At 45.7% G+C, this 13201-nt stretch overlaps 1 protein-coding gene across 5 annotated transcripts in view; it reads left to right on the top strand.

Annotated features, from left to right (window-relative positions):
• Positions 1-13201, top strand: part of FRMD5 (FERM domain containing 5) — a 339597-nt gene that overhangs the window by 289777 nt on the left and 36619 nt on the right. For all 5 annotated transcript variants that reach the window (XM_054532727.1, XM_054532726.1, XM_024232618.2 and 2 more), the window contains exons 3-5: positions 698-740; positions 970-1048; positions 10502-10599. In XM_054532727.1, coding sequence (XP_054388702.1) covers positions 698-740; positions 970-1048; positions 10502-10599 — 220 coding nt within the window. The remainder of the gene's footprint in view (positions 1-697; positions 741-969; positions 1049-10501; positions 10600-13201) is intronic.

The following is a 13201-nucleotide window of genomic DNA, read 5'->3' as shown; positions in this document are numbered from 1 at the left end:
TTGCCTCTATGTCCTGCCTCCTTGAAAATCCAAGGGGAAGAGGGTACTATCCTACACGTTGGTTGTGGTTAGTTATCATTTGAGATTTAGATTTTAAAACATCGCTGGATGCCAAGGAATCCTGAGTATGTTTTCTAACACAAGGGTTGGCAATTTATGTTACTCAAAGAAAGATGGAATATATACCAGCCATCCCTGACTTAGGAAATTTCCACTTCTCACTACTTTCTAGAGTTGCTACCAGTATCTTCTATCCCCACTCCCCTGCCAAAAAAAAGAAGAAAAAAAAAAAGCTGGTGCATAACAGAAACACACACCACCCATTAAAGTCAGTATTTCCCAACTCAACCCAGGTGGGGCTCTGTCCCCGCCACACATACATGCAGTCGCTTGTGCCTTAATCGCATGCCAAAAACATTGCTCAGAACTTTGGCACCCTGCTTTAGAAGACAGCATTTCCAGGGAAGCCCAGAAATGGCATCTGAAGCTGGAACTATTTCCCCCTTCACAGCTGGCTCCATGGGAGCTCATTTCAGAAAATCATATCACTCTTTACTCTCCAAACTTATCTTTCATAAGCTTTTGGGCTGCTTTCACCCTAGGCTACAATCTGTCTAGATTCTTAAGCTGGAGAAAACAAGTTATATTTTACAGCCCTTCTCATTAGGGTTTTCATGTTCTGTGTTCTCTGTTTCAGCATTGGCTGGAATTTACAAAGTCTGTGGTGAAACAATTGAGATGTAAGTATTCTCCATGAAAAGACTCAAGCCACACCCCGGGGAGGGTGGGATGAAACCTCCCACTTATCGCCAAGTTTTGATATACAGATATAATTTTCCACTGTTCTGAGTATAAGTTGGCCCTAAATATATGAGGGTTCTCTTCTGATGCTTCATGCTAGTGGGCAATAGAGCTCTGTCCTCTTCTGGGTGAGGGTCTTCCCTGATGAGCACCTCTTTTTCTCTGCAGCCCAGCCTCCATTCACCATGTGCTTCCGTGTGAAGTTTTATCCTGCAGACCCTGCTGCTCTGAAAGAAGAAATAACCAGGTGAGGTGAACATGCTTCCCACAGCCATTAGGACCTGTTGGAGAGCATAGGAAAGGGGGATGGTGACCTCTTAGAGCCTCTCATTTGGAGGCTAACTCTTAGAGGCAAGGAACTCTTCCTAAATATAATGACTTCTGTATTTCATTTCTACATGCTTTCTTTGCATAACCCTCAGTGCAGTCACAACAGAGTGGACTTCTTTCCTTTAAGAAGTGTGAATACTACCTCTTGAACTGGTCAGTCTCAAAGGGCTCTGGAGTAACTAATCAGAAGCATCTTTTCTTTTACCTATGATGTGGCCACTGTGGACATTTTTGGAGAGAGCTATATTGCTGCTTATTTTGGGGGTTGAAAATAGATTCCAGTGGTCTAACGGATATACTTGGAAAATGCCAAAGGCATGACACTGAAAGATAAGCTGGGAGATACTGAAGATTTAAAATCAAAATGGATAAACTCCGGTGTGCTGTTGGATCAGGTTCGTGATAAACTACTGTGGGGATCATGTTCTGTGGCAGGCAGACAGCTGCATGGAATGCATCCTGTCTCATCCAGCGCCACTTGAGGATGAGAAAGAACTTCTGTGCCCACAGCCATCCTAAAAGAGGGTCAGTGAGTGAGAGCTTCAAAGCTTCCCCAGGATTTTGTGTATCTGAGCCAAATTTACTCTGAAAGTCTCACCTCAGAGATTCAAGAACTCTACAACAGGGATGCCTAATTTTTATATTAGAAAGACCTAATTTTGACATAAGCAAAACCTTGATGTTACTTTGTAGAAGGCAGGACCATAGGTGAGGATGTGATGCCAGGGAATCCTAGAGCTGAGGAAGAGATAGCACTGTCAGCTCTAACCCCTTCCCTAAGACCTTGGAGACAGCAAAGGTGGGAATGACGATATTGCCAGCCATATAGACGGTTTATCCTGTAAGGCTTTGAGAGCCACTCCTAGATCCTTAACTGCTTGGGAAAATTCCAAAGACAGAAAAGGAGGAGGGAAGAAGGAGGAAAGAATATGGAATTCTTTTCTTATTTGAGACGGAGTTTCGCTCTTGTTGCCCAGGCTGGAGTGCAGTGGCGCGATCTCAGCTCACTGCAACCTTCGCCTTCTGGTTTCAAGCGATTCTCCTGCCTCAGCCTCCTGACTAACTAGGATTACAGGCGCCTGCCACCACGGCTGGCTAATTTTTGTATTTTTAGTAGAGACGGGGTTTCACCGTGTTAACCAGGCTGGTCTCGAACTCCTGATCTCGTGACCCGCCTGCCTCGGCCTCCCAAAGTGCTGGGATTACAGGCATGAGCCACCGCGCCCGGCCAGAATTATTTTCATTTCCTGATCTAAAGAGCACGCCAGGTGAAAGGAGCAAAAGTTTCTCTAAAAGGGGAAATCAGGAAATGGGGAGAGGAGGGGGCAAGCAGCAGGAATTAGTAGTACAAAGGCAACAAGGAAGTGGGACAGGGGAGAAAAGTGGCTTCTTCGCATGGGCCCTTCACATGGGAGTTGAGGGAAATCCTCTTCAGGAAGGCTTGTTTCCTGCAGATGCATAGGGCAGCGTGTGCCCACCTACTCTGAAGCACTGAAGACAGTGAAGAGTGTAGCTAGAACCAAGTCTCATGTCTCTTACTAGGCATAGAAGCTCCAGGCTCTGCTCATCTATGTGGAAGTGGAGGTGGCTCTTGCTTTGCTTCAGAAAACCAAATCCATCCAAATCATAGACACCCTAAGGCTTTAGGTAGGTGAGTAAGGGTAGAACCACTATGTTTAAAATTTCAGGCCAGGTGTGGTGGCTCACACCTGTAATCCCAGAACTTTGGGAGGCTGAGGCGGGCGGATCGCCTGAAGTCAGGAGTTCGAGACCAGTGTCGCCAACTTGGTGAAGCCCCATCTCTACTAAAAATACAAAAATTAGCTGGGCCATCACGTCTGTAATCCCAGCTACTCGGGAGGCTGAGGCAGGAGAATCACTTGAACCCGTGAGGTGGAGGTTGCAGTGAGCCAAGATCGTGGCATTGCACTCCAGCCTGGGTGACACAGCGAGACTCTGTCTCAAAAAAAAAATTTTCAGGAGTTTTGTTAAAATATCACTAGCCTGCCCCACTTATGATCTCCAGAGTGTTTGCCTTAGCTCTGAACTTCTCTCTGTCTCTGCTAAAAGAGGTACTGGTGCCAGGGCAGACCCCAAAGTTTGTACTCCTGTCTACATATTGGAGCAAACCTAACACGTCTTTGTTGTCCACCTCACTGGACCAACAGTGGGGATGAGAAGGAGCAGCCAGTGAGAGCACCACAGACACATGGCTTTCCAGTTTGATTAAAGGACTGGAAATGTATGGTTATGTTGGCCCTTAGGAAGAGCTCTTAATAATACAATTTTCCACCAGGCGCTGTGGCTCACGCCTGTAATCCCAGCACTTTTGGAGGGCGAGGTGGGTGGATCATCTGAGGTCAGGAGTTTGAGACTAGCCTGACCAACATGGTGAAACCCCGTCTCTACTAAAAAGACAAAAAATTAGCCAGGTGTGGTGGCGCATACCTTTAATCCCTGCTTCTCGGGAAGCTGAGACAGGAGAATCGCTGGAACCCAGGAGGTGGAGGTTGCAGTGAGCCAAGATCATGCCATTGCACTGCAGCCTGGGCAACAAGGGTGAAACTCTGTCTCAAAAAAAAAAAAAAAAAAAAAAAAATTTTCTAAATCCAGTGTCACTATCTTATATGAGTGGACAGACCTTCCTACCTAAGAAGCAGCATAGACCTGGGAGCTCAGATCTTACTTATGTCACTTGTTGGCTGTATACAGCCAAATAAGATACTTAACTTGGAAATAAGATACTTAACCTCTCTAACCTTAGATTACTCATCTATAAAATGGGGATAGTAATATCTACCTCATAGAATTGTTGGGAGATTAACCACTATCCCGGCCTCTTACACTTCTTAATACACCCACAGTGAGCCTTGCACTGAGCAAAGGCTCAATATTTCGTTGCCAGATTCATTACACAGTCCGTAGGCCCCAGGGGCTCTGCATCATGCACAAGTACAGTTAGTACTGGCTTTTCTCCCTTGTTTATGTGAAAGGTACTTCTTTTCTAATAATCTCCACTCCTCCTCTGTCCCCTTTCCCTACCAGCTAGAATCCTAAAACTTAAGCAGCTAACTTCTGTGTCCTGAGAGAGAAAGCTATCCCAGGTAATCATCCAAGTCCTGGTAAGCACAGCATTAGGACCATGGCCAGGCCTCTCACCAAGTCAGCAGACTTCAAGGACACTGGCAAGAGAATGAGCTCCTCTCCATCTGCATGCATTTGTGCTAACCATCTTGGGCAATTTTCCCCTCTCTCTCAACCTCACCAGCGTTCTTTACCTAGTATGCAGTTTTCCAGCATTGTCAGGAGTGTGAACCACCGGTGCCTGGGCCTGATTTGCAGTCTTTGTGCCTCCCTCTCCCTGGGGCATTCTGTGAGGCTGTGGAATTAGGTGCATTTTTCTCTCATTCACATCCCTGCTGATCTTAAGAGAGGAGATACTGGGCCCAGCCTCACTCAACATCCGTAATTCATCCCTGGCTTAGAGCCCTCCATCCCACCTTGGTGCCAAACTAATTTAGCTGTCAGTGTGTTTTTTCCAGGCAATATTGGTCCTAAATTTCACTGCTGTCTCAGCCATTCCCATAAAGCCAGGCTGAGAGAAGGGGATGAAGTAGGGAGTACAGAACTTGCTTCAGTTTATCTCTTGGCTTCTTCCCAGATGATAAATTTAGTTGCCAGATCCTGATTAGTTTCTTTTGTCATTTGTAAAGTAATATACAGATTTTCTTGTCTAGGCTAGAGACAAGGCAAAGAGAATGGGAAATTCAGGTACCAGATTTGGCTTTTAACATGGATTGCAGGTGTGTGAACTCTTTGGAAAGATCAAGTAAGAGAAGGAAACTGACTGCAAATGGGGCCCCACCGTCCAGGGAAGCAAAATGTCTGACACACAACAGGTGCTCCAAAAAATGTTAATAGAATGAATCAATACATACATGAATGAATGGAGTCATCAGGTCACTTATGCCTTCAATGAACATCACTTGAGCCTAGCTTAGGCTAACATGGATTGGCAAACTTTTTCTGTAAAGGGCCAAATAGTAAGTATTTTTGGCTTGTCGGGCCATATGGTCTCTGTCGCAACTACTCAATTCTGTCATTGTAGTGTGAAAGCAGCCATAGACGATACATAAATGAATGAGCAAGGCTATGTTCCAGTAAAATTTTATTTCATTGGAAACTATGGCAGTGGGCTGTAGTTTGCCAACCCCTGGGCTAAGAAATCAGAAAGAACTGGCTTCAAATCCCAGGTTGTTCTTTAACTAGCTCTGTGACAAGACAAGAACAGTATCTTTAAGCACTCAGTCTCTTCATCCATTAAACAAGGATTAAAATGGTAGTCACAGGCTGGGCACAGTGGCTCACGCCTGTAATCCCAGCACTTTGGGAGGCCGAGGTGGGTGGATCACCTGAGGTCAGGAGTTTGAGACCAGCCTGGCCAACATGGTGAAACCCTGTCTCTACTAAAACTATAAAAAATTGGCCGGGCGTGGTGGCACGTGCCTGTAATCCCTGCTACTCAGGAAGCTGAGGCAGGAGAATCACTTGAACCCGGGAGGTGGAGGTTGTGGTGAGCCGAGATTGCACTACTGCATTCCAGCCTGGCAACACAGCAAGACTCAGTCTCAAAAAAAAAAAAAAAAAAATGGTAGTCACCTCATAGAGTTGCTGGGAGGACCGAATGAAACAGGGCACACAGCACACACTCAGTAAATGTGAGTCTTTATTGTTATTTTGTTTGTTATTATTTTGTCATCTCCCCCATTGGAATGTAAGCTCCATTAACAGGACTCCAGGTTGTTCCCTACTGCATTCCCAGCACCTGTGACAGTGCCTGGCACATATAGTAAGTGTCAGAACTGGATGGACGGATGATGGATGGATGGATAAGCTAGGCACAGGATGTTTAGGCTCTGTAGAAGAATATTAAAAGTAAATAAAACATAGTCTCTGACTTCAAGGAGGTTACAGTCTAGTATTGGGGAGGAAAATGTACTAAACATAATTATAGTCAGGAAAAAGGAAATAGTAAATAGAGGAAGCCAGTGGCAAAGAATCTATTTGAAGGGAAGGTAAGGCCAAAGGATCTTCTGGAAAAAACTCTCCAGGAGCCTCCAGTGCTTTCCAGAGTTCACAGCCTTAAACTCTGGAAATGCCTGTGGACTCATCCCCACCCTCTGATATCAGAAAGCATTATGCCAAATCCAATACCCTGGAGAGAAGTTCGCATTACACAAAAGCTCAGGTTTTCCCTGGCATCTTTCAGGCTCTTGCTCATTGTGTCCTGATTCACACTCCAATCAATGTAGGACAACACTAGCATTCAAACAAAAATTGAGGTGAGGTAAAGCCCCTTTGAGGCCAGAAAGAGATCAGCAGAGTTTAAAAAACAAAAAACCAGTTTCCTCAGAAGCAAGCGTGTTCTCCTAAATCCGGTCTAGAGCTCATTTCTCCTTTGGTCTCAGTAAGAATATCTCTCTGATAACAAAGGGTTCTCCTGACTTGGATTAGGACTAACCTGATAACTAAGTGAATTACCATGGGCCGAGTCAGAAGGCCTGGATTCTGATTGCTGTGTTACCTCCGATAAGTCACTCTCCATCTCTGGACTTCTATTTCCTTGGCTATGAAATGTTCTGAGGTTCAGAGATTCAGGAGGGTTGCACTAGGCCAGTCCCAGAAGACTGATCCCTTGCCTGGCAACACACAGTGGCCCTGGAGATAGTGCTTCAGGCAACAAGATAGTCTTAGGCCCTTGTGTGGCAGGGGAGAACATGCCAGGGTCTCTTGTGAATAGGTCTAAGGATGCTATGAGTCATGTGGAATATATTTCCACCAACAACACTGAGTCACTGGTTATCTCCTTAAATGAACCAAACACAAAGCTCGATGGAAGCCACTGTGGCAGAAAGGGGAGGAGGAGCCCTGGTGCAGCTCGTTATCTCTCTTGAAGCTGTCAGTTGATTCTTTCATGAGCTCATCTCCTCTTGTCCTCAATTATGGTTTGTTTCTTTAGGATACTGGTGTACCCTTTTCCCTCTTCCCATCTAGTTCTATAACATTGCCTGAGAATGCCCTGTGGCCTTGCCTTTAACCTCCCTGCAGCTGTTTTATCACCAGAAATCAAAAGGAACCCTGCCCAGCAGTAGAAAGCCTTGTTTCCATTCCAGTTCACCTGAGGCCATTACCTGCCATCAATAATGATGCCTTGGAAATACAGTGGTTCTCAGTGTGAGCACGATCATGTTCCCTTGGGTGGGAGGAGAAGGGGAGCAAATCAGAAACTTTAAAGGGGCCTTTTCTTTTTTTCTTTTTTTTTTTTTTTTTTGAGATGGAGTTTTGCTCTTGTCAGCCAGGCTGAAGGGCAGAGGCGCGATCTCGGCGCACTGCCACCTCTGCCTCCCGGGTTCAAGCGATTCTCCTGCCTCAGCCTCTCCCAAGTAATTGGGATTACAGGCCTACATCACCATGCCTGGCTAATTTTTTTTTTTTTTTTGTATTTTTAGTAGAGATGGGGTTTCACCATGTTGGCCACGGTGGTCTCGAACTCTTGACCTCAGGTGATCCACCCACCTCGACCTCCCAAAGTGCTGGGATTACAGGCGTGAGCCACCGCGCCCAGCCCAAAGGGGCCTTTTCAAACCACAGGAGCACCCCCGACATACGGATTCTGATGGGCTCCCCCTGGAAAATGTTCCCCTCTTTGCCACATTGAGAATCACTGCCCTGAGCCATGTTATCCCTTTGCAATATCTCCTTTAGTCCAATATGTACAGTCCCTGAATTTTGGACACAAACAAGCAGAGAAACATGGAAGACGTGATGCATGAATCCAGGCCCAGGGAGTGATCAGTGAGTAAGGGGCAAAAGGTTTGCATCCACATCCTGCTGAAGCCTGTGGAAGGTGGGAGTTGGAACAGTGAGAGGCAGAGAAGTGCTCACTCACTCTCTCCCACACACCGTGTGGCATTTCGCTGTGGGAAGCAGAGTGAAGACGAGCTTGATTTGGTAGATCCATCTTAATTATTCACTCGACATGATGTCTTTTTTCCTTTTGCTTTTCTTGGCAAACATTTGGGCAGAGTAGGGTTGGTGGGAGTGAGGGGATGGGTTCTTATTAACTTCCAGAATAAGACTCACCTTCCCTTTGGTCTGAGGAAGGCAGTCCATCCTGCTGTGGTTAGAAGATGGCTTTTGAATTTTCTTAGGACAGCTTCTTAAATTTTTATCTATACACAAATCACCTGGGGATCTTGTTAAAAGGTGTAGGTGAAAGTGTAGGATGGGCCTATATTCTTTATCTCCAATAAGCTCTCAAGTGATGCTGATACCCCTGATATGTGGGCTACACTTTGAGTAGCAAGCGCTGAGGAGAGAAGAAGGCTTGGTTGCTCCCTCATTTCTGTTTGTTAATTGCTTGAATCTTCAAGCCCAAGCCTCTCAGAGTTACCTGCTAGGACCCTTCCCTACCACCTCCTAGAAGTTGCACTGTCAACAGCCCTCTTCCTCTTGAGCATTTTTACCTGATCAAGTGAACATGGAATCCTCTGTTTTATTCTTCAGCCTGAAAACAGAAACAATGGAAACCTCTAACTGTCCAGGGAGGGGTCAATTTCTTTTTGGTTCAGACTGTTAGAATTTAAAGGAATTTTACTACATTTTCATTACTCCCCTAGGGATGCTGCACCATAAAAGTTAACTTAAAATAACAAGCGTTTAATTGTCTCAGAGTGTCTATGGGTCAGGAATTCAAGAGCAGCTTAGCTGGGTGGTTCTGGCTCAGGGTCAATCACGAGGTTGCAGTCAGGAGGTTGGCTGGGGATGCAGTGATCCACAGGCTTGACTGGAGGTGGGGACTTCATTTCCATGACGGGTCATTCAAATGGCTGTTGGCCGAAAGCCTCAATTCCTTGCTGGCTGTTGGCAAAGGCCCCAGTTCCTCACCACATGGACCTTTCTATAGGACTGCTGAAGCAACCTCAAGAAGAATGAGTGATCCAAGGGCAAGAGAACAAGGAGGAAGCTGCAATGACTTTATGACCTCCGAAGTCAGACACTCACTCATGCTTTATTCTATTGATAGAAGTGAGTCACCAAGTCTAAGCCATACTCAGAGAAGGAATTAAGCTCTACCTCATGAAATTAGGGGTATCAAAGAATCTGTGGAAATATTTTTAAATCACCAGAGATGCTCCCTGGCCAAGGAGCCACCATGGTAGGTGACCCACTCAAGGGACTGATGCTCCTCATAATCTTACAGGTCTTCTAAGAAGAGCAATAAAGACCACACTCCTTGTGACGACATTTCAAAATGGAAAGTCATCAATTCCATTCCACGGTGACAGGGTCCATCCAACTAGTGAAACTGCAATGCATTTATAGTGCAAGGAGGACAGAATATCATAGTGATGAAGAGCCAAATTCAGGGGTCTCTCAGTGCTGAAGTTGAATCCTGGCTCTTCCACTTAGTTGTATGTCCATGAGAAAATTACTAAAGCCTCAGCTTCTCTATCTGGAATAATGGGGATAATAACAGTACCTATCTCAAAGTGTTATGTGAGAATTAAATAAGATATTGCAGGTAAAGTGTGTAACACCTAGACTGGCAGATAGTAAGTGCTCAATACATGTCAGCTACTATTTGCTCTTGTTTTTGATATCCTGCTTCCACCTGAGGCAACAGCTTTCTGTATTTAAAGAGGTGCTGGCCCCAGGTTTCTGCGTCATTTGTGTGCTTCTTTCACCAGTGCCTCTTGTTGCATTTTTTTTTTTTTTGAGACAGGGTATCTCTCTGATTGCCCAGGCTAGAGTGTAGTAGCACAATCTCGGCTCACTCTTCTTACACTTTATTCCATTTCAAAGGTCTGGTTGACCTCGGTAACTGCAGGCTGTTTCCACATATGGACAGATTCTCTTGGCAAGTTGAGGCTGAACTCTTCCTGGGCTAGTTCCTTCACCCACCATTCTACTTAAGAAGGAACATCAGCCGGCATCCAAGGCGGAGAGAAGCCCAGTTTGCCAGTCTCTGATGGCATAGTTTTCTTTTTCGGCACCAGATTGACTGGGGCTGGCTCCTTCCACAGCCCAGCACTATGGGGTGATGCTTTTACCAGGAAACAGCCATTTCCAACTTGAGCTACAGGAGGAAACTGACATATTTTGAACTGAACCTCAAGTCAGTTCAGGGCAAAGTACCTGAAAGAGTTTCCAGGGAAATGGAGAACGTATTTGTTCTACATTATGTCTTAAGATTTTTTTTAATGTAGTAAGTGTCCTGACAAAGATTTTGATAGGCTTACATTACATATTTCTATCTTTAAAGCAATCAAAGAAATCCTTTATAGTTCATTCTCTGTTTTCTCTCCAGGTATTTAGTCTTCCTACAGATCAAAAGGGATCTCTACCATGGCCGACTCCTCTGTAAAACATCGGATGCTGCCTTGTTAGCAGCTTACATCCTTCAAGGTAATGACTTTTGACAGGATAAGTTTGCTTTTCATGCCAAGTACTGATTACATTATTTTCAGTTACCGCTGATGACTCCTTCTTGAATCTAAACATTATCTAGGCCAGGTGCTGTGGCTCACGCTTGTAGTCCTAGCACTTTGGGAGGCCGAGGTGGGCAGATCACCTGAGGTTAGGAGTTCGAGACCAGCCTGGCCAACATGGTGAAACCCCGTCTCTACTAAAAATATGAAAGTTAGCCGGTGTGGTGGCACACACCTGTAGCCCCGGCTACTCAGGAGACCGCGGTGCAAGAATTGCTTGAACCCAGGAGGTGGCAGTTGCAGTGAGCCAAGATCGCACCACTGCACTCTAGCCTGGGCAACAGACCAAGACTCCATCTCCAAATAAATAAATACATAAACAAACAAACAAACAGTATCTAACTTGAAGCAGAGTTCAAGTTAGAGAGTTTTTTTTTTTTGGAGACGGAGTCTTGCTCTGTTGCCTAGTCTGGAGTGCAGTGGAGCGATCTCGGCTTACTGCAACCTCTGCCCCCCAGGTTCAAGCTATTCTCCTGTCTCAGCCTCCTGAGTAGCTGGGACTGCAGGCGCCCGCCACCATGCCCGGCTAAATTTTTTTGTGTGTTTTTAGTAGAGATGGAGTTTCACCATGTTGGCCAGGCTGGTCTCGAACCCCTGACCTCAGGTGATCCACCTGCCTCAGCCTCCCGAAGTGCTGGTATTACAGGTGTGAGCCACCATACCCAGCCAAGTTAGAGGATTTTGCTTGGATTTCCTAGAGCCAGAAAACACTGAACACTCAACCCTAAACTGTGCCTAAGATCTTACTACCAGCCCCTTAAAGTCATTCTGACTCTTTTAGGGATTTGCCCTGGGCCCCTGGTTAATAAAGTCCCTGAGACTCTGGAGCGTAATCAGACTTGATTTTTTTCCCCATCCTCTCAGGCAAATCTCCAAGATATGAAGCATCTTAGAATTCTAGTATCTGTTTCAGAGACCTTTTAGTTCAGTGTGCTCAAAGTTGAAAGTGTTTCCAAGTAACAAGCACATTTCCTAACAGGCTAATAAGTAAGAGTTGAGGCTTACCCAGCTGAGGCCCAGATTGGCTTTTTTTGCAAAACAGTGGGAGAGATATGCACTCTTCACACACGTCCCCTTCTCCTGAGATGCAGAGACACTTAAGTGCCGCTTCCTAGATTCCTCTTAGTCCCTAGGCCTGAAACTGCCATTACTACTGGATCATTTTGGACCACAGCACTAAAATCATGAAGTTTCCCCAAAAGAATTTGAACTCTTAGTTGGAAATCCTGGAAGCAACTTTGTGAAGTGAACCTGGAAACTGCTTGCCAATAAGAAACTAAAGTCCTTCTGGCAATAGAAATACCACGGCTGGCTGCCTGTGTTAAGAATGTAAAATTCAGCCCATTGCCACTTTGACTTCTGAGACTCCTGTTTTTAAAATCACCTACATGGGGAGTCCATGGGGAGATACCCAAAGATGCCCCTTTGATTTTTTTTTTTTTTTTTTTTTTTTTTGAGGCAGGATCTGGCTCTGTCCGCTAGGCCAGAGTGCAGTGGTGTGATCTCGGCTCACTGCAACCTCCACCTCCTGGGTTCAAGTGATCCTCCCACCTCAGCCTCCCAAGTAGCTGGAACCACAAGTGTGCACCATCACACCCAACTAAATTTTTTATTTTTTTGTAGAGATGGGGTTTCGCCACATTGCCCAGGCTGATCTCGAACTCCTGAGTGCCTCTTTTATTTTTAAAGAGAAAGCCTGGCCTGACCTAAGTCGAGTCTTAAACTCTAGTCTTTTCTACGGTTTTACCTAATCATTCATTTTCCTTCAAAAAAGTACTTGACGTCCAACATTGATGTTTTCCATTTGGAACTTTCTAAATAAAATCAATATAAATGACTGGGCCAGGCACAGTGGCTCACAACTGTTATCCCAGCACTTTGGAAGGCCAAGGTGGGAAGATCACTTGAGCCCAGGAGTTTGAGACCAGCCTGGGCAACAGAGTGAAACCCCATCTCTACAAAAAATTTAAAAATTAGGCCTGGCACAGTGGCTCGCGCCGGTAACCCCGGAACTTTGGGAGGCCGAGGCAGGCAGGTCATGAGGTCAAGAGATCAAAACCATCCTGGCCAACATGGTGAAACCCCATCTCTCCTAAAAATACAAAAATTAGCTGGGCATGGCGGCACATGCCTGTAGTCCCAGCTACTCGGGAAGCTTCAACCTGGGAGGCGGAGTTTGCAGTGAGCTGAGATCGCGCTACTGCACTCCAGCCTGGTGACAGAGGGAGACTCTGTCTCAAAAAAAAAAAAAAAGCTAGACCTGGGGTGTGCACCTGTAGTCTCAGCTATAGGCTGAGGTGGGTGGATCACTTCAGCCCAGGAGGTTGAGGCTGCAGTGAGCTATGATCATGCCACTGCACTCCAGCCTGGATGACAGTGAGACCCTGTCTCAAAAGAAAAAAGACTGCAAGGCTCAAGGTCACCCCAGACTTCAGACTTGGGTCTCTTGCTAACAGTAGAAGTTCCCAAGTAATTTGGAAGACACAGTGAGTAGGTTTGTAGTGAAAAAGTACAAGCCC

The sequence above is a fragment of the Pongo abelii genome, chromosome 16, assembly GCF_028885655.2.
Source record: "Pongo abelii isolate AG06213 chromosome 16, NHGRI_mPonAbe1-v2.0_pri, whole genome shotgun sequence".
Taxonomy (NCBI): domain Eukaryota; kingdom Metazoa; phylum Chordata; class Mammalia; order Primates; family Hominidae; genus Pongo; species Pongo abelii.
This window is presented reverse-complemented; position numbering and strand designations above follow the sequence as displayed.